We start from the raw sequence: 24,656 nt of genomic DNA on the forward strand, positions 1-24,656 counted from the left end.
GCAGTTCTTCCTTTTTTAATAGTAAAGTACTGTTTTATTTATATAGATATATGAAGGGAGGTGGTGCTGGGCACAGGAGCCAGCAAACGCAGAATGAAAGAGGTGCACGACCGAAACAGCCAAGTAGAGAACATCTTAACGCAAAAAGAACAGGACAAGGACACAGAAATGCACAGTCTGGATCCAGTGAACACAACAAACATGGGCGGTAAGAATCTAATTGAATATGTGAATTGGGATACATTCAGGCAAAGCGTTGATTACCACTGTTCCATAGAGACAGTTCATGTATGTCACAGGATATATAATCAGGTTTCCCACCAAAGGCATGAAACACTAAACAACAAACAAAGAAAAAAAAGTTAAGCATGAAGATGACTTAGTTACTCTACCAATGCGGTTAATTATGGCCATTTCTTCTTACAAAGTAATGATTTGATCAATAGTTGACCCACTTTTTAACAAAGGAAAATAATGCATGTAACTGGTGATTTGATTTGTGTTATATAATATTTGAAAATATTTACTATGTTGTTTCTCAAACTACAAATGCAGACCTTGGCTATAGTTCAATCCCATTTTACCTCACCCTTGTACCTCAAAGTCTTAGTCATTGAGTAAAGTGATCGAGGTTTATGACCTTTATCATCAGATAATAACATCGTTGTTGTCTTTTGTTTCCAGCAGCTCGCAAAGGAGATTGCCCACCAATGCTGGGGACCTTAATATAATTCTGCATGAGGGAAACATTCAAGACCAGACAGTCAGTACAAATTACATTTTGTCCACTACAACCGTACAAATCCACATAATTTTCACTGTAATTATAGAAACAATCCTTTGTCAAAAAGGAAGCTGAGACCTAACAATTTCAAGATTGAAGACTTGTTGGTATTTATGCTCATCTGACTTCATATTTCTGACCAGACTGCAGTCATCGTGAACACCATAGACAGGAGTCTAAACCTCAGCCAAGGAGCTGTGTCCACAGCCATTTTAAAAGCTGCAGGGCCAAACCTTCAGCAGTGCATCTCAATTACAGCTGGCCAAGCCTCAACACAGTTCGGAGATGTGATCATCACGGACGCATTCAACCTGAAGAGTCAGAAAGTCTTTCATGCCATTTGCTCTCACTGGGACTCAAGAAATGCTAATGCAGAGAAGGTGAGATATGAATTCATCACACTGCCAGAGCAAAATGTACTGTTCATTATTGGAAACAAACAATACTCATCAAAGTTGAACGAGGAAGGCAGAAGGAATTTAGGTCTTCTAGCCTAACCTTGCACATAGTGTTAGTCTGAGACTTCTTTGGTCTGTCATGTACTAACAACCAAATACGAAAAATGAAAATGAACTAAAGCAGTAATCCGTTATTGAGCCAATATTAGTTAATTGTTTTTTCCTGTTTGCCCGTCACTTTAGGAGTTAAAATCCATCATCCAGGATTGTTTGGAAAAGGCAGATCAGCATGAAATGCCATCAATAGCTTTCCCAGCGATTGGTACGGGGAACTTAAAATACCCCCGTAATGTGGTATCTAGAATCCTTCAACAGCAGATCAAGGATTTTACCAAAACAAGAAAGTTTCAAAACCTGAAAGACGTGTTGATTGTAGTTCATCCAAGCGACCAGGAAACTGTCAAGGTAATTACATGTTGGTGCTAGAGATACGTATCAGAAAGACAACCTTTTAACTATCACTATGGTGGGCATCAGTGTTTCAGGGCACAGTTTGAAGGCCAGGGGAAACACATTTGTGTAGAGGAAGAAACAGAATCAAACCGACCGTCAGTTGATCCATCAGCAACTCAAGCACAGCAGCCCACTGGTAGGAGAATCCAAAACTTTATTTTGAGCATCAGCAAACTGTAATATGTGTGTATACTGTATGTGTGGCAGATACGTTTGGGCAGGTTTCATCTCCCTCCCTAGGTGTATTCCAGATACAGATGGGTCCTCTGAGTCTTGAAGTTTTATCTGGTGACATCACCAAAGAAGCTACAGACATCATCGTGAATGTCTCTAATCCCACATTTGACCTCAAGTCAGGTGAGTGCTTCTTCTGTGTTTGTTTCTTATTGTGAACCAAAACTATTGACTCATTTTAAATTTACTGTCTACGAAATTATGTATTTTAAAACAGCTAGGATTTTAAAAATCTATAAGAGGGGACATTGAGGACATAATCACTTTATGCAAATCATTTAAAAGTATGTTGAATACTTATGCAAGAACAAAATAAAATGTACTGCGAGTTGCATTCCTGTTGTTGTGTTTCTGCCTGCTAGTGCTCTGTTAGGGAATTACAACCTGTCCAGGGTTTCCCCACATTTCCCCATTTTTTATGTACATATACTTTATAGAGCCTGAAAGATAGAGTTCAATTGCCATTTGAAACTATCACTTGGCTCTAAAGCGGCACACCGTGGGTTTTTTTCCCATCATTCCAAACAGTTAATCTGTTGGGGTTTTTTTCTAGGGGTGTCCAAGGCTGTCTTAGAAGCAGCTGGATCATCCGTGGAGAAGGAGTGTCAGGCAATTGGTATGTATGTCTATAATGTAGATATCTACTTTTAATTTATGGTGGAGCTCAGATTACATGCAGGACTGCTCAATCACTTCTGGTCAGCGGATGAGAATGAATCATGCAATACTTTCCTCTCAGTGTCATCTCCATCGTACCAGGGGGCCCACATGATCTTAACATCAGCTGGATCTTTGCCCAGTAAACACATCATTCATGTCGTGGGCACAACAAAAGTGGATCTGATAAAGGAGACGGTTTACAAGGTCCTGAAACTATGCGAGGAAAACCACTTCAGCTCCATTTCCTTCCCAGCTCTGGGAACAGGTAAACCCATGGTGCAAACCTTTTCATATCTTTAGTGTTATTTGGATTTTAAAGATTCTTCCTGTTGCTATTCAGACAGTTTAATATCTATATGTCCTTCTTGTAGCAAATTCAGAGTTTTACAAATCATAATAAAAGTTTTCTTTTATTAACCTAACTCTGTCTTTTAAGCCTCAGTTCACATAGATGGATGGATGGACGTACTTTATTAATCCTTGAGTCCTGGAGATCTCCTCTGGGAAATTGGCTTTCCAGTTCACAGCAGATATCATAAAAAACAAGAACAAAGGGCAAAAACAAAGTGCAAGTATAAATAACATAGATAAAAATAAAGAACATAGATTAAAAGTAAATAACGCAAAGAAAAGGATACAAAAGAAACTTGAGTTAACGGAGCCAAATAAATAATAATCTCTATCTGATAACAAACAGCTGTCACAGTCAAACTTACTTCATTACTCTTTTCTTGTGAAGGTCAAGGAGGAGTCAATCCGTCCACTGTGGCAGAAGCCATGACCGATGCAGTGGTGGACTTTGTGAGGAAGAAAGTGCCGACCCACGTTCACCAAGTAAAGATCCTGGTCTTCCAGGCTGAGATGACAACTGAGTTTCTGAAGAGTTTGAAAAAGAAGGAAGGCGAACCAGTGGGAGAGAAGAGCTTTTTCTCTAAGGGTTTGGATGTCGTTAAAGGTAAATGTATCTTTAAAGATTGAGTTCTCATTGTTACAGTGTTGTTTTTTTCATCTGGTACTACTGATCTCCTAATGTTTCAGATGCCATCAGCCATCTGATTGGTATCACCAATCATGACAAAGATAGTACCGGTTACTTGTCTGTGGAAAGAGAAGAGTTTGAGCCTGCTGTGTTTCAGCTGTGTACTGACAACGCCAGGGTAAGGATGGGAAAATGTGAAGTGTATGACGTGTGTTTTGTTCCCAAAAATCACTTACACTAGTGTCGACTAAGGGTAGGGATTCTTTTTGGAGTAATCATTTCATTTTTAGAGTTATAGACAAAAATGTTTGTTCATTTTAATGTAGCGACTGGAGCTCAGTTGTCCTAGTCTTCATCTTCGTCCAAAGGACACTTAAAAACATCAAGTCTGTTACATCCATCTAGTATTGAATCCTCAACTCGAGGAATAGTTCTGGAAATAATTTAACAAGTCTATATTTTCAAAAACCTGACACTTAGTGGCCGCAATTGTCTGCAAACAATGTAAGATTTTTAGCTGTATTTTCGTCTCTTTGCTGCTACAGACATTAACTTTGGTGAAGAAAAAGATTGAAGATATGATTGTGAGGGAACAGACATCAAAGCGCATCAGCGACCGTTATATCAGTCAGCTGGGAGAGGAAGAGATCATGCAGCTCAAAGGTCTCCAGAGTGAAATGACCATCCACATCCATCTGGACAAGGGAACCGAGGAGAAGGAACCCCACATCCACCTTGAGGGTCTGACAAGAGATGTGTCCAGCGTAGAATCGATCATAAGGTCAGCATGTTTCTTAAACCTGGATCTCAGAAGTCTTCTGAGTCAGTATGTTGAACTATTATATGCAAACAGGGAGCTCTTACGGAAGGTGGAGAGGGAGGATAATCTGAGGAGAGAAGCCAAGCTGACGGCAGACCTTGTTGAATGGAGGTATGAGCAGAACACGGGCACCATGGCCACCTTCGACATGTTTACCAACCTCAAGCTAGAAGGAGCTTTGAAGAGTCAGAAGACAATTCAAATCATGATTAACAACAAGGAGTATATAGCTGACCCAGTCAAGAAGAATGCGATTTCCATCACGGATCAAAATCTGTTGGAGCTTTCCAGAAGAGACTTGAAAGGTAAGTTTATCATGTCATCATTAGTCCACCACCATCAGCTGCGACTGTTTAAAACATATTTGGAAATGGACATATTGAGCGCATGTTGGCATTCTTTTTACATTTTGGCAACATGACAACATTCGGTTGTTGTGGGAGGTCAGTGTATGGAAGTAAATCAGTGCCATCAGAATATTGAATGGTTGAATTTATTTTTTCCGATATTGAAAGGTAAAAATAATTCCATTTATTCAATATTTGTTATACATTTAATTTCAATTATTCAATATTTGTTATATTTTAATTTCAATTATTCAATATTTGTTATATTTTAATTTCAATTATTCAATATTTTTTAATTCGTAGCCCTTTAAATTCAATATTAAAACATTCGAAGCATTTTAAATTCAATATTAAAAATTTCGAAGCATTTTAAATTCAATATAAAAAAAAACGTGCCACCACACAAAACTAAATGAGTACCGAGTTACTTGATCATACTTGCATAAACGATCAGGTGACGTCATCACTGCCATCAGTGGATTCTGATGTCAAAGGATTTAAACAGGAATGATGTTTTAATATAATGGTCACATCATTCACCTACAACATCTGTTTAGCTCAGTGAGTTAGTGTGCTATCTTGTCTTTTGGAGTCGCGGGTTCGAAACCTGCTCTAGAACTTTTGTCAAGTGATATCATGTTCCAAAACTAGCTCATATCTGGTGAAACGGTCTATTTATAACGCTAGTTCTGTTAAAAAAGGTATTGTCTTCAATAGTTTCAGGTTCGAACCTCGGAGCCTCATGTACTATGAGAGCGAGCACGCGTAGTTATACACGTCAACGTCCATATGTATCAAGAATGAACAGATTATGAAAATGTGTGAACTTTCCGACAGGTTTGAAGGTGATTTGCACTTTTATTTTTGTTAAAATTCCCCTCAAGATGTTTCAAACAAGTTGTCTCTGTTCATAAAGTGTGTAAATTTGTGTTAATGTATGTAAAAAATATATAAACATTTACACCGGAGCTCATCTTAACTCCATAACAACAGTGTGATCCATGTAAAAAAAAAAAAAATGTTTCTGTTTACGAAAGGGGAAATCATTGGGATTTATCTAGAAGCAATTGCATTTTTTCACAGAACAAACATTATAAGGAGAGTAAGTCTCACCAGATATGAACTAATTCTAAAACATGACAACACTTGACAAAAGTTCAAGAGCAGGTTTCGAACCGGCGACAAAATACGAAAAACTACACTGTGTGATGCTAAACAAACGTTGTGGGCACGGCATCAACAAACGGTCTTATAGAGAAGGATCTGACTGTCAGAGTAAACCATCGTTTCTGTTTAAATCATTTGACCACAGATATACTGAATTTAAAAGGCTTCGTATTTTTTAATATTAAATTTAAAATGCCTCAAAATTTAACATTTCGATTGTTTTATTATGAATTTAAAATGCCATAACAAATATTGAATTATTTATATTAAAATATAACAAATACTGAATAATTTAAATGAATTCAGAATTTGTAAAAAATAAATTCAACCATTCAATATTCTGATGGCACTGATCTGCTTCCATATCAGTGAACGCACCATCTAATCACACAAAATTCTTGTTTGTTCAACAGGGGAGGCCGACCTTCCCAGTAATTGGGGGGACATGAAGGATGGTCTGGTAAAACGGTTTCTTCTGACGCCTAATGACCAAGAGTACATGGATCTGGTTGAGAAACTTAAGTCAGAAGGATTTACCGGGACAATCAACAAGGTATATTCATTGTAAAGATGCTCCGTAAATGGTGATTTGGTTGGTTCAAATATTTACTTGTGGGTTCTCCATAGATCGAACGTGTGCAGAACACAACTTTGTGGATGAGTTACCAACTGTTGAAGAAGGAGATGGAAAAGAAGAACAAAAACAAGAAAAATGAGATGATTCTATACCACGGCACCAAGTCAGACCCCATCGACCTCATCAACAAACAAGGCTTCAACCGCAGCTACGCCGGGATGCACGGTATGGTTTGTCACCATAGTTGTTCCATCCCTAGTCATCACTGCTATGTCTTCACTTTAAATGTATCTTCTACTTGTACAGGAGCAATGTATGGAAATGGTTGCTACTTTGCGGTGAACCCTATGTACTCGTACAACTACGCCAAACCAGACAGAAAAAAAATGAGATGCATGTACGTGGCCAGAGTTCTGGTGGGTGACTTTGTCAAAGGGCTGAAGGGGATGATCACTCCACCCTCCAAGAACACAGTTCATGCTGCTGATCTGTATGACAGCGTGGTAGATAATGAGAACAACCCAACCATTCACGTCGTCTTCAATGACATCCAGGCGTATCCTGAATACCTGCTGACCTTCACGTGACTTGGGAAGAGCCTGGTTGGATTTTCTTTACTTTCTAATTATCAGGTTCATGTATCATGAGGTATAAAACCCTATTAAAACCAAGATTTCAGAGTTGTGTTGTGGTTTCTCCTCAATCAAGTGTAAAAACACACCAAGACAAGAGGGCATGCTCCCAGTTCAGAGTTAGAGAGAGAACACGCTATAATCACAATACACACTCTAAATGAAGCCAAAACCTCAAAAGGACCATGACATGCTTCACAAGTAGAAATATAAAATTCTTAAATTATTTACACAGCATTTTCCATTCAACATTATCGAGCCTGCCACAATCTCTGTCAAAGAGCAAATATTGATTCTATAACTGTTTTGTTTGGTAGTATGTAATGAAAAATGAATTAAATAGAATATTACCTTTGTTGGGTTTGTGGTTTTTATGATTTTGCAAAAACATATTTGATTTGGGATACCTAATACCAGTAGGCTCCAGCAATGCACCAAAAGGTTTTTTTACAACCATAATCCCCCAGATTAGGCAACAGTTCACATTAGTGACAGCATGCTCAAACAAACTCGGTGGCTGGACAGGAAAACTATTCAATAATTCCATTCAAATGATCTTCAAATTCACCTAAAAAAAACAACACTGTGGCTTTTCACAGATATCAAGGAAACGGATGTAATAAAGATGTGTGCAATTGATTTGCCTGGCATTGTTGATTCAGTTTTATTAACACCGAGGTGTTCCATCTAAGAGCTTCTTACAAAACAGTTCTTCAAAGAAGTCAGTTAGGAAGGAACAATGACGTAATAACGATCAGTTAAAGCAACACTTGTGCTGTGTCTCAAATCGCATACTACTCTTAGTATGCTAGAAGTTAGTATGCATCAGTTTAGTGTACGTACTAACTAGTACGCAAATTCTCCACAGATAGTATGTCTCAAATCAAACTCTGCTGCTACACACTAACCGGAAATCACATGACAGCTTCTTCTTCTACTTCTATTTAACGATGTTTCAACCAGCTGTTGGAACGCTATCGCCGACACCTGCTGGCAGCACGTATTGCAACTTTGGGTAAAGAAATAAAGAAAAAATATGAGAATCGAAATATTCGCGAGATATTTAAGCTGGTATCAGCACCGAAACCGTATTTATCCTTCTACTGCTGCTGAAAATGCACCTGTAAGTATATGCATATAGATGCATTTATATATGACGTAACTTCCATTTAAAAGTCACTAAGATGGCGGCTGTTTAGGGTGGTTAGTGTCCATCGAACCATGCTCAGTTTTGTGGGCATGTTAGAACGCCAATTTAGTGTGCATGGCGCACTAAATTTCGCATACTAAGAATTGAGACGCACTAACGCACTAAAAATAATAACTTTTAGTACGCTAGTATGCGATTTGAGACACAGTCTTTTTAATCCTTAGAACATTTTCATAACTTTTGTGATGATGAACCCTTTATCATGGCCTGAGGTGGGCGGCCATCAAAGCGAAATGGGAAGTTGTTTCAGGTGCATTTAGATGCCGCCTATGAATGATTCTGCTGCAGGGATAAACCTGGTGGTCGCAGCAAAGTAGCCGTGTGTGACTATGTGCTTGCTTCAGTCTCCTTTTCCAACTTGTTGGATCTGCTGGCCATTTACGAGGAGGTGCTAATGTGTTAGTTCACCCAATATTCAAACTTCTCTTATTTTGTACTCACCCTCATGTCGAAGGGGTTGCGATGAGGAATCTTTTCATTTTTAAAGTTATAGACTAAATGTTTGTTCATTTTAATGCAGCGACTGAGTGCCATTCAGACAAAATGAGGTTATCTTGGTGTCACAGACCAGAACCATACTATCAGCTGCGTCTCTCAGCTTTTCGTTATTTTCGTTTCTGAGAAAGAAGAAAAAAAAAATCTCACTTTATAGGAATTTATCAAACTTTATTGACCTATTAATAAAAGAGACAAAGAGGCATATAATAACAGAGAATAAAAGAAAAAAAGTTTTCAATATTAGCTGAAAAGAAACAAATCATGTGACTTAATGTAATTCGCCTGATTGCGAACACAGTACTTTCCTTGTCTCTACAGGTGAAGACAACTTACTCAAAATAGCATAATGTTCTTCACTTAAATCTTCTAATAACTGAATTTATTAAAAAATACTTTTAATTGAAGATATTATACTGCACTGATATTATAACTGTTATGCAGTTGGAAAGAAAATGACTTCTTTTGAATTAGTGGCTGAAGTTATAGCTTTTAATAAACATAATTTAGAACAGGAGCTATACATTTGAACATCCAAAACATTTATCTCATGATTTTAGTATGGAATTTCTGGGAATATTCTTCACTTGACTGTTAATATTTAATTTTAGAGTCAGCTAATATTTAAAATGGCCTTAAATGAAACCCATTGGAATTCCCCGCTTGTGTAAACATTTCTCTGTTGTATAAGCTGCTGACATGAAACGAAAGTGAAAGGATTTTGATCATTGACTTCAGGAAACACGCAGTTACTCTCAGTGTCGACCTCGTTGGTGAAAGATGTCCGACAGCGGGTTCCCCGTGCTCGTGGATGGGACGTGGAGCTCAGATCAGACTAAGACAGTGAAAAACAAACTTCTGATTTACTTTCAAAGCCGCAAAAAGTCGAATGGAGGCGAGTGTCGGGTTGTGGTGAAGGAATCAGAGCCGAGGGCTGAAGTCATCTTCTGCTCTGAAGAAGGTGAGTTAAATCTTTCTAAATCCACAAAATATACTCCATTCTGTCTATAGAAATACATGGAAAACTTATAAAGAACGAGATTAGGTTTTGTTTTCACTTTTAAGTAGTCATTGACTCCCCCTAGTGGACCCGGGACTGAAAAGGTACATTTCAAAAAACATGGGGTAATGGGGTAAAAATGTTAATTCTGTTTGATAAACAGTTTTAAACACCCGGGAATTCTTAGCATCTGATAATGAATATAAATGAAATCAATACATTAAAAACAGATCGAAGAGCTCAGTGTTCTGTCTTTTATTAAGATCGTCAACGACACAACATTGAAGTAAAATTAGGAAACCAACGGCACTGCCACTCAAATTCTCAAAGTGAAACTGAAAATAACAACTACCCGACTTTATTTTTTGCATGATCCCTTAAAGTGACAATTCACACAAAATCAAACTTCACTCATTTTCTACTCACCCTCATGTTGACTAAGGGTTGGGATTATTTACTAAGTAACCTCTTCCTTTTTAGAATTATAGAAAAATTGTAAGTCAATTCTAATGCGCTCATTCGTCGTCTGTAACTTACCTCTTGTATTAAATTCTTAGGAAATGCGTATATCCCATCAAATTTCCGCTTTTCTAAAAAGTATATTCCCAACAACTTTCTTACCAACCTATCTTGAACCTGCTCATGTATTTCCTACTTGTCGATTCCTTCCTCCTAGTTTCTTCCTGTCAATTACACACTGGGACATGTGTGGGGTTAGTGGATATTAATCCCGGCCCCCATGGTCTCAGCATTTGATCATTTTGTCGGCGTGGTCGGAGCTTCTTTTAACAGGATACACAAGTTCACAACGTATGCGTATCATTCCAGGTTTTGGAAAATGCATCACTCAGAATACTGGCAAGCATGATGAGCTCAAGTTCAAGTGTGGGTTAAGGATGTTATAAATGTGAATGTTGTTATAGAGTTGGATAATAACCTTGATTGGTCCGAAACCTTTTATCAACAAATAAACAAAATAATTTGCCTTGTAACTGCCTGATGTATTTCAGTGAGAGTTCAAGTGCTAGCGAGGAAGAACCACGAAATCACTGTAGACGATCGTGCCATTAAGCTGCATCTGTCTTCTGCATCTGTGAGTATAGAATGAATTATTTACCCTTTTTTTCTGCAAATCCTAAAAAACATTGAAAGTATATTTTAAATATTTTATGTATACATATTGAGACTGTTTTCCTCGGGAAATAAAGCTGTTCATTGTGTTACACTGATGACAACGATGACTCAACTCACGTTTCAAGTGACGTATACATTTGTTGAAACTGCCAGATCAAAAGAAGAACTTAAGATGATAATAGCATAGCTTCGATGTACGAGGACAACCAGACTGACGAGAGTTCTTTACATTTCAAAAAACAAAATCAAAAGAACAGGCTTTTGTCTCACCAAATCATCATGAATTAATTATTTGAACTGTCTTGACTATTGTTGATTAGTTCTGATATAGGCTAGTATTTTTTTTTCAGTCAAGTCAACTAATGGGTCGATTTAAGTGTGTCTTAAATAGATCTTGGACTCTTGTTCTCATCAGTGTCTGTCTGTTTGTACAAAACTCTATTTTCAATAAAATATTTATATTAGAAAATGATCTTAAACCCCACCGATTGAAAACACTTTCTAGAGATTACATCGTGTTTACCATAACCACGCCCACGCTGCTGTGATTGGTCAAGCATCAATGTTTGTCATTATTCCAGGAAGTCTCCACCTCCAAGGGACCCATTGTATAAACAAAGCGGGGCATGATTACAGCTGGCTGGAGTTGGAGTGAAGCCATTATTACGTCATAATGGACTCCGTTCGCGTAACCTCTCTATCGCCCAGATTTCAGACGGGGGAGAACTTTATAAAGTAGTAAATTCAAAACATGGTCATGATGAGGGACTTACTGTATCTTGGAGAGGAAGACTTCAACATTTACTACATGTGAGTCAGTAGAGTTGGGTTTTCACACAGTTGATCTTTACAGTAATCTACAGTTTTCATATTTTTCTAACTACAAAGTAAATTACTGTTTCAAAAACCTAAAATGTATGTTCAGCATTTTATAGGAGATGGTTTAATGTTTGTAAACATCTTTACAGTGCCAAACTGCCCAAAACACCTTGACAGGTAAGAAACAACACTCAATTAAACTCACAAAGCATTTATTTTATCAATGACTACATGCATTCAAGACATGTGTCAAAGAAGATATGTGATGATTTTACTGATGTCAAACTGTGAATTCTGCATTCTTCAGAGACAAAAGTATTGTAAGCCAGGTTCCTGTTTCATTCTAGATTTGACCTTTAAATATTTTTGTTTGGAAAATTAGCCTCCTAAATTTAATTGTAGACTCTTCTGGTCCAGCTCCTTCATTTTCCTTCAATTTGAAACATGGTCAGAGGATATTCCGTCGTTGAATCCAGCATCGCAGGATGAAAGTAAAGCTCAGGCATCTGCAGCAGATGAAGATCAGTTTTTATGCAATATTAATAGAGTTTAGATCAGTCATTAATAAGTACATAGTACAACAATGGTTTCAAATAAGTCATCCACTGTATTAATGCTGTAACATTTTTAAAAAGGTGAGGCAGTTGGCGTGGTGCTGGACAATGTCTCCGACAGCATGAGCAGAGAGCTGCTGACGTTGCTGGTGGAGAATATCTCTGGCCTGAAGTCTGATGAATTTAATCTGGAGATCATCCCTGAAGTCAACAAAGCAGTGGTGACTTTCAACATAGTGTCTGGTGAGAAATACCAACAAAAAACTCACCAACGAATAAAATGATTATCTAATCCAAAATGTTTTTAGATACCATGAAGTTCATCAGCAACAGTAAAGTAAGCGAAAAACTAAAGAAAAAAGGTGTCACTGTCTGTCCACTGGAGGCACCAAAGAGCATCAGAGTGGAGAATCTTCCTCCGTCTGCTTCCAATGGTTTGTGTTTTATGTAAAAGACAATATATAATTACATGTTTTTAATTTTAAGGGCATATTAATATGCATTGTTGTTTCTTATAATCTGTAGTATTAGAAATAAGCTTTATTTCTTCAACTAAAAAATGATTTTCTTAATTACAGAGATTTTAGAGCTATTCTTCGAAACCAATGTAGCTTTACCACAAGATATTACCTTGATCCTAGAAGAGCAGGCAGCTCTTCTCACCTTCTCAGACAGCACAGGTTTGTCGTTTCTCCTCTTTGAATATCTCATCATAGGTTTTGTCTTTTTTACTAATTTTAACAATTTGCTAACCAACATACTTTACCAATGAAAGAAACAGTCAAACAGGTTATCAACATACATTTCATGTAGAAATCCACAGGACATCATCACTCCATCGATTACTTTCAAACAATAAAGAATACAAATACTTTAAAAAGATTTTTTTTAAAAACAGCCAGGTAAGTGGGAGGTCGACAGAGTGCAGAGGTCATCTACCGTCAGAAACACATAAATTATGCTTTACCAAGTACTTGCTTTTCATTGTTTGGTTCTCTAAATATGACAAACCCACATGCAAGTTCCTTTTTTATCTACATCAACTGCTTGAGCTATGTTTCCAAATGCTTTTTGTTAGCACTTGGTAGATGGAATACCATTGCACATCATATTAAATGATCACAACACATGGCACCAACAAATTCTTATAAAAATATTTATAGTTTTTGGTTTAAATCATTTTGGAGTAATTGATCATTTGAAGTGCTTTCTTTTGATTCCCCTGCTGTAAACAGTTACACATCGATAAACTTAGTCACAAAGATAACTATCTCTTTTGTTTTGTTCTCGCTGCAGCTTTGAGGAACGTTAAACCAGAATATACTATCAACAAAATTCCTGTAAAGGTTTATCCATACTACCAGTCCCTGGACATTACTCTGTATGGTGAAGACCGCCCAACGTGGAAAATGCCAGAATCCTTCACTGAGAAAGTACATCATGTCATCCATAAATTCATAGTTAAGAATAATCTAGTCAACAACATTAATAAGCAGATGTGCCCATACTACTGTAGCGTGGACATGCACCATGCAGATGTCACACTCAGACCTTTACCAAACTTCCTGAGGCAGAAGGGTTTGACTACGAAGCAGGTGGAAAACTGGAAGAGTACGACACTTAGTGCCTTCCACCAAGAAATGGCTGCATATTCTGCCTTTGAATGTACTGCCAATGAAGCTGCATGGATGGAGTCACAGGAGAAGGTTCACTCAATCTTGAAGGAAAATGGTTGCACAGTTATGGACACATCCAGAGGAGTCTTGACCGTAGCAGGCCACGCTGACACCATGAAACGAGTGAGAGCTGCTGTGGAAGAGGTCATCAAGAAAGCTATGAGCAGGATTGAACGGAAGACAAATGGTATCACAAAGGTTATTGATATGCAGCCAGCAAAGTACTACATTCTGATGGAGACAGGATTGCAGACGAAGACAATGGCCACTTACCCTGAGCTGAAACTGGATTACTCTGATGACAAACTTCTATCAGTATCAGGACTTAATAACGAAGTGCAAGAGACATTATCTTGGATCTTTGAAAAGATTTCAAATTTTGCCAAGAAGCCTCTCAACCTTCCCTCATGTATTTTTGAGTTTCTCTCAACAATCGATAATATGGACCTGTCTAGGGACCTTTTCACATCTCATGAGATCAGCGCCTTCCTAAGTGTCGAAAACAAACAGTTTGTCTTACATGGGGCTTGTGAAAAGTCAATTGAGGATGCAGAAAAAAAGATGAAATCCGATTTGTACCATTGTATGTTGGATGTAGAAGATGCTGCTGTCCTCAAACTCCAAAGCTGGAAGGACCTCATTCAAAAGATCTTGGAAACGTACAATTCCTCTAAAAAGCAAACAGTGAGAATCATGTTGCCCCAGGAAACAGAAGACAAAGTCAGTGTGGCAGGTTTTCGGAGTCCAGTAAACGTAGTTAGCGACCAACTACAGGAGTTCTTGTTGAATTACTCCAAAGTTGAAGAAACTCTTTGTGTCATGTCTTGTGCAGTTGTTCACTTTGTTGAAAAACAGAGATTCAACAAGTGGGCGGATTTATGCAGAGAGTCTGAAGTCGCTATCAAGTTCAAGACAGAGCAGCGAAAGATTTTGTTGGAAGGCTTTCGACTAAATGTTCTCTTTGTTAAATCTAAACTTGAAGGGATTGCTGAGGGTCTTCTTTGTGACACGCTGGTGCTGGACAAGCCAGGAGCTAAGAAGTACTGCCAGCAATACGCAAATACTTTTCTCCCTTCATTGTGTTCAGAGTACAAGTGTGCAGTTGTCCTTCAGCCAGATAATCAAGAGGAGGAAGAGTTCATTGTGATCACTAAGGAAGAAAATGTTTGTTTCTGTAAAGTGAAGACCAGCAATGGTGTGCTTGTTTCTGTGGACAAAGCTGACATCTTCAGCTTAAATGTTGACGTGATTGTCAATGCAGCGAATGAGCATTTACAGCACATTGGAGGTCTGGCCCTCGCCATTCTCAAAGCTGCAGGACCAAAGATGCAGGACATTAGCAACGATTTCATTTCCAAAAATGGTAACCTGCAACCAGGAGATGCCATCACAACCGATCCATGCAACTTGCCTTGCAAATATGTGGTGCATGCAGTCGGTCCTCGGTTCTATCAGGCAGACAGGAAGACATCTGTGCTCACTCTTGAGCGTGTTGTTAAAGAGAGTCTGAAGCAAGCAGAGAAGAATGACTGCAAAACCGTTGCATTGCCAGCCATCAGCTCTGGTTTGTTTGGTTTTCCTGTGGATTTGTGTGCACAGACCATAGCAAAGGTTGTGAGGGAATACTGTGACCGAGTTGGAGAGAAAGTATCTTTAAAGGAGATACACCTGGTGGACAACACTGAGAACACTGTCAAAGCTCTGGCAGAGGCTGTAAACAATGAATTTAGGGACTTGAACCCTACGATGACGCTTCCCCTGGAGGAAAGAAGAGGTGCTGTCAGCAAAAGGTACTGTGTTTGAGAAAGAATTAGCTATATTTTTGTTAACTAATTGTGCATTAAATACAATTCTGAAATGCTAACACAAAACTGTTGATACTAATCAGTCTTATTGATAAGTTTGACTATTGTTGCTATTTTGCAACTTATTGAATTCTTTTTTTAAATACCTTCAATGTAGAAATACGGAGAATGGAGGTGGTTCTGGGCACAGGAGCCAGGCAACACAGAATGAAAGAGGTGCACGACCAAAACAACCAGTTAGTGAACATCTCAACGCAAAAGGAGCAGGACAGGGATGCACAAATACAAACCCAGGATCCACTGGTAACTCCAAGTTGGGTCAGATATCCGAGCACGGAAGGTAGGAATTTCCTTGGTCAGGAGAAATATTCAAGAATCTTCTTGAATTCATTAAAAGACCGGGGAACCATATTTTATTGTTTCATAGTTGTCACATCATATATTATTAGACACCCCAACAGGCTTTAAACTATGGACATGACATTGTAAAAAATATATATATAAATCATGGCCACGGTTCATTCTTTTTTACTATAAATACTTTTTTCCTAAAAAAGAGAAAAACACATAATTTAGTCTATTTTTTATACGTCTAGTTGCACTCATTCCTCAAAAGAATGTCTCTTGTTATAGCTTATTTAAAACAAAATAAATAATGGCTCAACATTGAAGACAAAACATAGGTATATAGTATATTACATATGTTGTTGTTGTCTTTTATTTCCAGCTGGAGGCAAAGAAAAAAGCCCACCAATGCTGGGGATTTGAATATCATTCTGCATGAGGGAAACATTGCTGACCAGACAGTAAGTATGAATGAAATCGTACACATCCACGACATTGACACTGTATTTATAGAAGTAATCCTTCAGGTTTGAGACTTTACAAATCCAAGATTTAAGAATTCTTTTGGTATTTTCTCACCAGACCGCAGTCATTGTGAACACTATTGACATTGGTCTGAACCTCAGCCAAGGAGCTGTGTCCACAGCCATTTTGAAAGCTGCAGGACCAAACTTGCAGCAGAACATCTCAATTACAGCTGGCAACACCTCAACACAGTTCGGAGATGTGATCATCACAGACGGATTCAACCTGAAGAGTCAGAAAGTCTTTCACGCCATTTGCCCTCACTGGAATACAAAGGATCGAAATGCAGAGAAGGTGAGAGATGAATTCGTCACACTGCCAGAGCAAAATGTATTGTTTATCATTGGCAGAAAACAATACTCATCAAAGTTGAACGAGTAAGGCAGAAGGAATGTGGGTCTTCTTAAGTAGCTAAATAAGACCTTCGTCTAAATCAGCAACTTATATTATCTGTTATGTTTATGTGTGTACAACAAAAAATGTTTCCTCATTAGTTTGTTTATAATGCTATGCTTTTTCGCACATTTCTCCCTTTTTAGGACTTAAAATCCATCATCCGGAGTTGTTTGGAAGAGGCGGATCAGCATGAAATGCCATCAATAGCTTTCCCAGCGATTGGTACGGGGAACTTAAAATACCCCCGTAAAGTGGTATCTAGAATCCTTCAACAGCAGATCCAGGATTTTACCAGAACAAGAAAATATCACCACCTAAGAGACGTGTTGATTGTAGTTCATCCAAGCGACCAGGAAACTGTCAAGGTAGTTAAATGCTGGTTCCAGTGATAGGAATCAGCCTGACAACCTATTCACTATCACATGTATGGAATCAGTGTTTCAGGTCAGGGTTTGAAGGCCAGGCAAAACAACTTTGTGCTGAAGAAGAAGAACCAGAATCGAAGGGACCGTCAGTTGATCCATCAGCAAGTCAAACACAGCAGCCCACTGGTAGGAGAAGCTAAAACTTTAATTTGAACATCAGCAAACACAGTAATGTGTGTGTTTATTTGTGGCAGATACCTTTGGGCAGGTTTCATATCCCTCCCTAGGTGTATACCAGATACAGATGGGTCCTCTGAGTCTTGAAGTTTTATCTGGTGACATCACCAAAGAAGCTAGTGATGTCATCGTGAATGTCTCTAATCCCACATTTGACCTCAAGTCAGGTGAGTGTTTCTTCTTTTTATGAACCAAAACGCTTCACTTATTTGATATTGACTGTCTAATAAATTATGTTTATAAAATGTTTGAAAAAAAGAATCCAAAAGTCTATCCAATGGGACATGAACACTTTATGTAAACTAAATGTGTGTTTTTCTAAGAATGTTAAGGTGCCTTAGAGTGTGGTTGTGTTTGAACGCTTTGTGAAGGATTGAACTTTCCAGGCCTTTTCCCACTTAGTCTGGAAAGACCCCACACGTTCCTGGCCATACAAGTATATTAAAGATAAAAATGAATGAAATTGTACTTTCACAATTCATGAAACCATCTTTTGAAACCTTTTTTACACACTTAGACCTGTTATATTGTTTTTAGTCATTCAAAACATTTCACTTAGATTTTTGTTCTAGGGGTTTCCAAGGCTATCTTGGAAGCAGCTGGACCCTCTGTGGAGCAGGAGTGTCAAGCAATGGGTAGGTGTTGTGCTGTCTTCCTTCTGGTGACAGCCACCTTAACTCCCCTCTCAACACAACGACTCTAAAGCGTTTGTAGTTCCACAGGTTTTATTGTGATGGAGAAGAGTAAAACTAAAGAGGATACAAAGAAACATAACGTCGCCCACAAACATAACCGAATACTAGTGCATCGCTCACACAAATGAACATTTCCGGACCTTATAGAAGAAATCTACTATGAACACAAACGATGAATAAAGTTTAAACATACCGACGATGCTGTCGGCGCGACACAAGATCGATGTCCTTTGCTGCATGTCAACAAAACTCAAACTTCAAAGTCAATTTCCCTTTAATGGGGTCCAGACCTAAGGGTTGCAGCGACGGACAGCTCTCGCTGTAAACAAAACTCAAAACAATTCTTTATTAATGCCATTATCAGTAATAATATTGGAATTTGTTACGACACACTGTGCAACATCAACATTATAGAATAACATATTAAGCATAAATACACATACAATTTACACTTTGGTTTACATGTCAAACATCTCAATCACCACTACTAGTTGAAAGTTAACCATGTTATCACGGTCAGGAGTTCTCAGTACTTAGACGCCTGCATAACTACCACTAGCCATGCCAATACAGCACAGGTGAATCGACTCTGTGTTTTGGTAGTCTAGGTTTACAGCATCTTTGTTTTTACCCACAGTGTCATCTCCATCGTACCAGGGGGACCACATGATCTTAACATCAGCTGGATCTCTGCCCAGTAAACACATCATTCATGTCACTGGGACAAACAAGGTGGATCTGATAAAGGAGAAGGTTTACAAGGTCCTAGAACTCTGCGAGAATAAGCAGTTCCACTCTGTTTCCTTCCCAGCTCTGGGAACAGGTAAAACATGGTTCAAGATCATCATCAGAGTATAAGACATCAGAATCAGCTTTATTTGCCAGAGATGTTAGAACAACACAGGAATATGTTGTGGTGAAGTAGAAAAACCGAGGCATCTATTTATATTCGGTGCCAACTTGACTTGCACTTGGTCACATGAGGAAGGTAGGGACAGGTGGAAAAAAACAGGCATCCCTGCTCTGCTCCTAAAGGGGGCGCAGTGCAGGGATACACCTCTGAAACACAGAAGCACAGACTCAGACAGATACACATGTGAGACAATAGGATGGGGGGTCAGCGCTCAGCAAGTCCCGCTAGCAGGGGGGCGGGAGGAGAAGAAGGTAACGGGTAGGCGGTGAATTGTAGGAGTCACGTGTCTCCCAATTTCCTAGTCTCTGCCTGTAGGTGGTACGCGGCCATGTTCCGTCAGCACTTCTGTCAGAGTCACATCCACACGACGCTGCACTGCATTGAGATACACCAGATATACACCAGCTCCACTAAGCAGAAATCCAGTTGTCATAAATCCAAATAGGTAGATGTCTTCAACGTCCTCCACAGGAAGGAAGGAACCGACGTGTGCGTTTCCGCAGGACATGTGGGCTCCCCATTGCCAGCTCTTTTGGTTGAAAAAATGTTATCCATTGCATTGAGAGAGCAGCTGACCAGGGCCATAGTGGATTTAGATTTAGGAAGAAATGTCGAGTAAGTCTCTGATAGATAAGACAGGACAAGTGCAGTGGGGAGAATGTAGGGCAGGAGGGAGAGCTCGCTGAGAAAATGAAACCACATGAAACCATTGTCTTCTGCAAAAGTAACAGAGCGGAGTAAACAACATACTCTCTGAAGCTTTGCTCCCTATCTGATAACAAACAGCTGTCAAACTTTAAATGACTCTTTTCTTGTGAAGGTCAAGCAGGAGTGAATCCATCTGCAGTGGCAGAAGCCATGACCGATGCAGTGGTGGACTTCGTGAGGAAGAAAGTGCCGACCCACGTTCACCAAGTGAAGGTCCTGGTCTTCCAGGCTGAGATGTCAGCTGAGTTTCTGAAGAGTTTGAAAAAGAAGGAAGGCGAACCAGTGGGAGCGAAGAGCTTTTTCTCGAAGGGTTTGGATGTCGTTAAAGGTAAATGAATCTTTGAAGATTGAGTTTCTCATTGTGACAGTGTTGTTTTTTTCATCTGGTACTACTTACGTATATCCTAATGTTTCAGATACCATCAGCCATCTGATACCACCTTTTCTCACCAAGCATGCCAAAGACAAATCCACCCCCAGTCCTTTGGTTGTGGAAAGAGAGGAGTTTGACCCTGCTGTGTTTCAACTGTGTACTGACGACACAAAGGTAACAAGGGTGAAAACATATTCTATTATGTTTCCAAACATTAACCAAAAAAGCAAAACACGTTAGTTTCTGGAGGACCTGAGAGTATCCCAGTTACTTGGGTGGCAGGGCAGGAAACATTATCAGCAATAAAATACTTTTTATTATGGAAGTTGCATCATTTTATGCTCTATCATTGCCACTAGAGGACGACATTTTCAGCAAACGTAACTCCACATAACAAAATTAGTACTTCCTTTAATATTACGATTATTTTGTCTCTTTTTGCTGCTACAGACATTAACTTTGGTGAAGAAAAAGATTGAAGATATGATTGTGAGGGAACAGACATCAAAGCGCATCAGCAACCGTTATATCAGTCAGCTGGGAGAGGAAGAGATCATGCAGCTCAAAGGCCTCCAGAGTGAAATGACCATCCACATCCATCTGGACAAGGGAACCGAGGAGCAGGAACCCCACATCCACCTTGAGGGTCTGACAAGAGATGTTTCCAGCGCAGAATCGATCATAAGGTCAGCATGTTTCTTAAACCTGGATCTCAGAAGTCTGCTGAGTCAGTATGTTGAACTATTATATGCAAACAGGGAGCTCTTACTGAAGGTGGAGAGGGAGGATAATCTGAGGAGAGAAGCCAAGCTGACGGCAGACCTTGTTGAATGGAGGTATGAGCAGAGCACGGGCAACATGGCCACCTTCGACATGTTTACCAACCTCAAGCTAGAAGGAGCTTTGAAGAGTCAGAAGACAATTCAAATCATGATTAACAACAAGGAGTATATAGCTGACCCAGTCAAGAAGAATGCGATTTCCATCAAGGATCAAAACCTGTTTAAGCTTTTCAGAAGAGACTTGAAAGGTAAGTTTATCATGTCACTGATACTTTGAAGTGTAGTCATGGGCTCATTAGTCGCTCACGTCAGCTCTGACTGTTGAACAGAGTCATGGTGGCAGTGTTCAGTGAATGCACCATCTGCTTACATGACATTCTTGCTTGTTCCGTAGCTGACCCTGACCTTCCCAGTAATTGGGGGGACATGAAGGATGGTCTGGTAAAACGGTTTCTTCTGACGCCTAATGACCAAGAGTACATGGATCTGGTTGAGAAACTTAAGTCAGAAGGATTTACCGGGACAATCAACAAGGTATATTCATTGTAAAGATGCTCCGTAAATGATTTGGTTGGTTCAAAGATTTACTTGTGGGTTCTCCACAGATCGAACGTGTGCAGAACACAACTTTGTGGATGAATTACCAACTGTTGAAGAAGGAGATGGAAAAGAAGAACAAAAACAAGAAAAACGAGATGATTCTATACCACGGGACCAAGTCAGACCCCATCGACCTCATCAACAAACAAGGCTTCAACCGCAGCTACGCCGGGATGCAAGGTATGGTTTGTCACCATAGTTGTTCCATCCCTAGTCATCACTGCTATGTCGTCACTTTAAATGTATCTTCTTCTTGTACAGGAGCAAAGTATGGAAATGGTTGCTACTTTGCGGTGAACCCTATGTACTCGTACAGGTACGCCAAACCAGACAGCAACAACATGAGATGCATGTACGTGGCCAGAGTTCTGGTGGGTGACTTTGTCGAAGGGCTGGAGGGGATGATCACTCCACCCTCCAAGAACACGAGTCATGCTGCTGATCTGTATGACAGCGTGGTAGATGATGAGACCAACCCAACCATTCACGTCGTCTTCAATGACATCCAGGCGTATCCTGAATACCTGCTGACTTTCATGTGACTTGGGAAGAGCCTGGTTCAATTTTCTTTACTTTCTAATACTCAAAGTGACAAATCATGAGGTATTACTTACAGCCCACCAGCCCTCAGGGGTACATTCAGTGGGTGCTTGACACTCTTAAAGGCCCGGCCTACAGCCAGAGGTTCCCACTGGGTGTGATACATCCAGACCGATGTCCTCACCTTGGTGTTAATAGCCAGCTTGGCTAGAAGGCCTAGCCCATTGTAGTAGAACCCCATGATTTTCTAATATAATCCAGGTTCCATGATCGGTGTGAAGCCCTGTAACCGCAAGGAGGCGACACCCAGCTGACTGGAGAGTTCTCTGAGACGAAGGAGCACGTTGAGGATTAACCAAAAGCGATGCTCGATTACAGGCTTTCGTACCATTCTTAGAACCTGGAATTTAAGAGATTATAGAGTGAGTGAGACCATAATCATGATGCAACATAATCGAACCTACGATCAGTGACTGAGCATCGATTCTTTTACATCTTTTGCTTTGTAGAGAAATGTTATTATTATATTAGTATATTAGTAATATACCAGAATAACAAAAAACAATAAAGAGAATATAAAATTGTTTGTGCTTTTACGATTATTATTTTATCTATTATTTTTTGCTTTAGTGAAAGAAAACTATATCCGGGATCCACACGTTATACCAGTAGGCGGCGGTAATACGCCAAAATGTTATTTTTCAAACTTCCTTAAAACGAGAAAAAGAAAAGATGAGACAAGTTTACCTTCTAATTTATAACATTGTCCTGGTTGGAAGAATGAAATATTAGGTTTGGTGTCTTTATTCAGAATGAAAATATGTTTTATATATTTGTCACTAGCAAATCCATGTATTCGTGTGTGAAGGATTTGAATCACTCGCCTGCATATTGATGTAGAAGACGAAAATAGGAAAGATCGAACGTTTTGCAATGGAAAGAACTTTATACGTCATGTTAGAGGATTTTCTTTTAATTGTCCTGGTTGAGAAAAGGAAATATGAAGGTTTTTTTTCTACGTTCAGGATTAAAAAATATATTCATTTATTTTTAATTAATTTGTAGTAACCAATAAATAAGTTTAAATAATTTGAATTACTCGCCTGCATATTGATGTATAAGACGAGAACTGGACTGGGAGGATGCTTCGAGCTGTTGTTTTATTCTGAGTATTTATACAAAGTTAATAAAAGAGATTCTTTATTCTCCAAACACATCTACTATGTCTACTCCATGACAGCAGACGGCGCTGTTTCCCAACCAACACGACGACAACACAGTGGACTAGACGCTTTTCATCTTGAGCCAGTGAATTTCATCTTTGATGAACGATGAGCGAACTCAAGAAATTCAACCATTTTAGTTTTTCTACCGAACTTTCCGCGATCGAGAGAACTTTACACGTCATGTTAGAAGATGAAAGAGTGAGACTCGTTGATGCTGCGTCACATCTGAGAGTGAGCGCATCCACTCCATACCAGTAGACGGCGGTAATGCACCGAAAGGTTATTTTTCAACCGCCATCAAACAAAAAAAGAAGAGTTCGTTTCGTAGGAAAGTTGACCTCGTGATTTTTTTAATTGCCCTGGTTGAGAAAAGGAAATATGATTTTTTATTTTCGCAATTCAGGATTTTAAAAATCTATTCATTTATTTTTAGTTAATTTGTAGTAACCAATAAATACGTGTATTCATAAGTGTAAATAATTTGTATTCCTCGCCTGCATATTGATGTATAAGACGAGAACTGGACTGGGAGGATGCATCGAGCTGTTGTTTTATTCTGAGTATTTATACAAAGTTAATAAAAGTGATTCTATATTCTCAAAACACATCTGCTATGTCTACTCCATGACAGCAGACGGCGCTGTTTCCCAACCAACACGACGACCACACAGTGGACTAGACGCTTTTCATCTTGAGCCAGTGAATTTCATCTTTGATGGACGATGAAAAAACTCAAGAAATTCAACTATTTTAGTTTTTCTACCGAACTTTCCGCGATCGAGAGAACTTTACACGTCATGTTAGAAGATGAAAGAGTGAGACTCGTTGATGCTGCGTCACATCTGAGATTGAGCGCATCCACTCCATACCAGTAGACGGCGGTAATGCACCGAACGATTATTTTTCAACCGCCATCAAACAAAAAAAGAAGAGTTCGTTTCGTAGGAAAGTTGACCTCGTGATTTTTTTAATTGCCCTGGTTGAGAGAAGGAAATGTTTATTTTGGCGTCTCTATTCAGGATGAAATCGATTTTTTTTATTTTTAAATAATTTATTGCAACAATAACATATCCGCACCACCACAACCGTGTATTCAAACAAAGTTAATAAAAGTGACCCGCTAGTGTACACATGTGCTATGTCTACT

At 39.1% G+C, this 24,656-nt stretch overlaps 2 protein-coding genes across 3 annotated transcripts in view; both read left to right on the top strand.

The window, feature by feature from the left end:
• Nucleotides 1-7,159, top strand: part of LOC148090031 (uncharacterized) — a 30,938-nt gene extending 23,779 nt beyond the window's left edge. Inside the window, exons 33-47 of the mRNA XM_087790428.1 lie at nucleotides 47-208; nucleotides 685-763; nucleotides 928-1,164; nucleotides 1,426-1,647; nucleotides 1,720-1,831; nucleotides 1,903-2,052; nucleotides 2,483-2,545; nucleotides 2,669-2,854; nucleotides 3,329-3,544; nucleotides 3,628-3,746; nucleotides 4,114-4,349; nucleotides 4,422-4,693; nucleotides 6,316-6,455; nucleotides 6,530-6,704; nucleotides 6,786-7,159. Of these exons, the coding sequence (XP_087646554.1) occupies nucleotides 47-208; nucleotides 685-763; nucleotides 928-1,164; nucleotides 1,426-1,647; nucleotides 1,720-1,831; nucleotides 1,903-2,052; nucleotides 2,483-2,545; nucleotides 2,669-2,854; nucleotides 3,329-3,544; nucleotides 3,628-3,746; nucleotides 4,114-4,349; nucleotides 4,422-4,693; nucleotides 6,316-6,455; nucleotides 6,530-6,704; nucleotides 6,786-7,066 (2,650 nt within the window). The 3' untranslated portion in view covers nucleotides 7,067-7,159. The remainder of the gene's footprint in view (nucleotides 1-46; nucleotides 209-684; nucleotides 764-927; nucleotides 1,165-1,425; nucleotides 1,648-1,719; nucleotides 1,832-1,902; nucleotides 2,053-2,482; nucleotides 2,546-2,668; nucleotides 2,855-3,328; nucleotides 3,545-3,627; nucleotides 3,747-4,113; nucleotides 4,350-4,421; nucleotides 4,694-6,315; nucleotides 6,456-6,529; nucleotides 6,705-6,785) is intronic.
• A 2,385-nt stretch (nucleotides 7,160-9,544) lies between these two features.
• On the top strand, nucleotides 9,545-22,867 carry LOC148090032 (protein mono-ADP-ribosyltransferase PARP14-like). Of its 2 annotated transcripts, XM_087811396.1 has the most exons (22): nucleotides 9,545-9,777; nucleotides 10,827-10,909; nucleotides 11,919-11,946; nucleotides 12,405-12,566; nucleotides 12,632-12,757; nucleotides 12,902-13,003; nucleotides 13,620-15,789; nucleotides 15,962-16,144; nucleotides 16,532-16,610; nucleotides 16,732-16,968; nucleotides 17,214-17,435; nucleotides 17,507-17,621; nucleotides 17,690-17,839; nucleotides 18,245-18,307; nucleotides 19,005-19,190; nucleotides 20,101-20,316; nucleotides 20,405-20,535; nucleotides 20,812-21,047; nucleotides 21,120-21,391; nucleotides 21,538-21,677; nucleotides 21,749-21,923; nucleotides 22,005-22,867. In XM_087811396.1, the coding sequence occupies exons 1-22, from the start codon at nucleotides 9,597-9,599 to the stop codon at nucleotides 22,283-22,285; spliced, it is 5,538 nt and encodes a 1,845-aa protein (XP_087667522.1). In that variant the 5' UTR covers nucleotides 9,545-9,596; the 3' UTR covers nucleotides 22,286-22,867. The 2 variants fall into 2 exon arrangements, with proteins under 2 accessions (XP_087667522.1, XP_087667530.1); XM_087811404.1 differs by lacking the exons at nucleotides 21,749-21,923; nucleotides 22,005-22,867 and having other exon boundaries at nucleotides 21,120-21,197.
• The last annotated feature ends 1,789 nt before the right edge of the window (nucleotides 22,868-24,656 follow it).

This window comes from Callionymus lyra, chromosome 1, assembly GCF_982586985.1.
Source record: "Callionymus lyra chromosome 1, fCalLyr1.hap1.1, whole genome shotgun sequence".
Taxonomy (NCBI): Eukaryota; Metazoa; Chordata; class Actinopteri; order Syngnathiformes; family Callionymidae; genus Callionymus; species Callionymus lyra.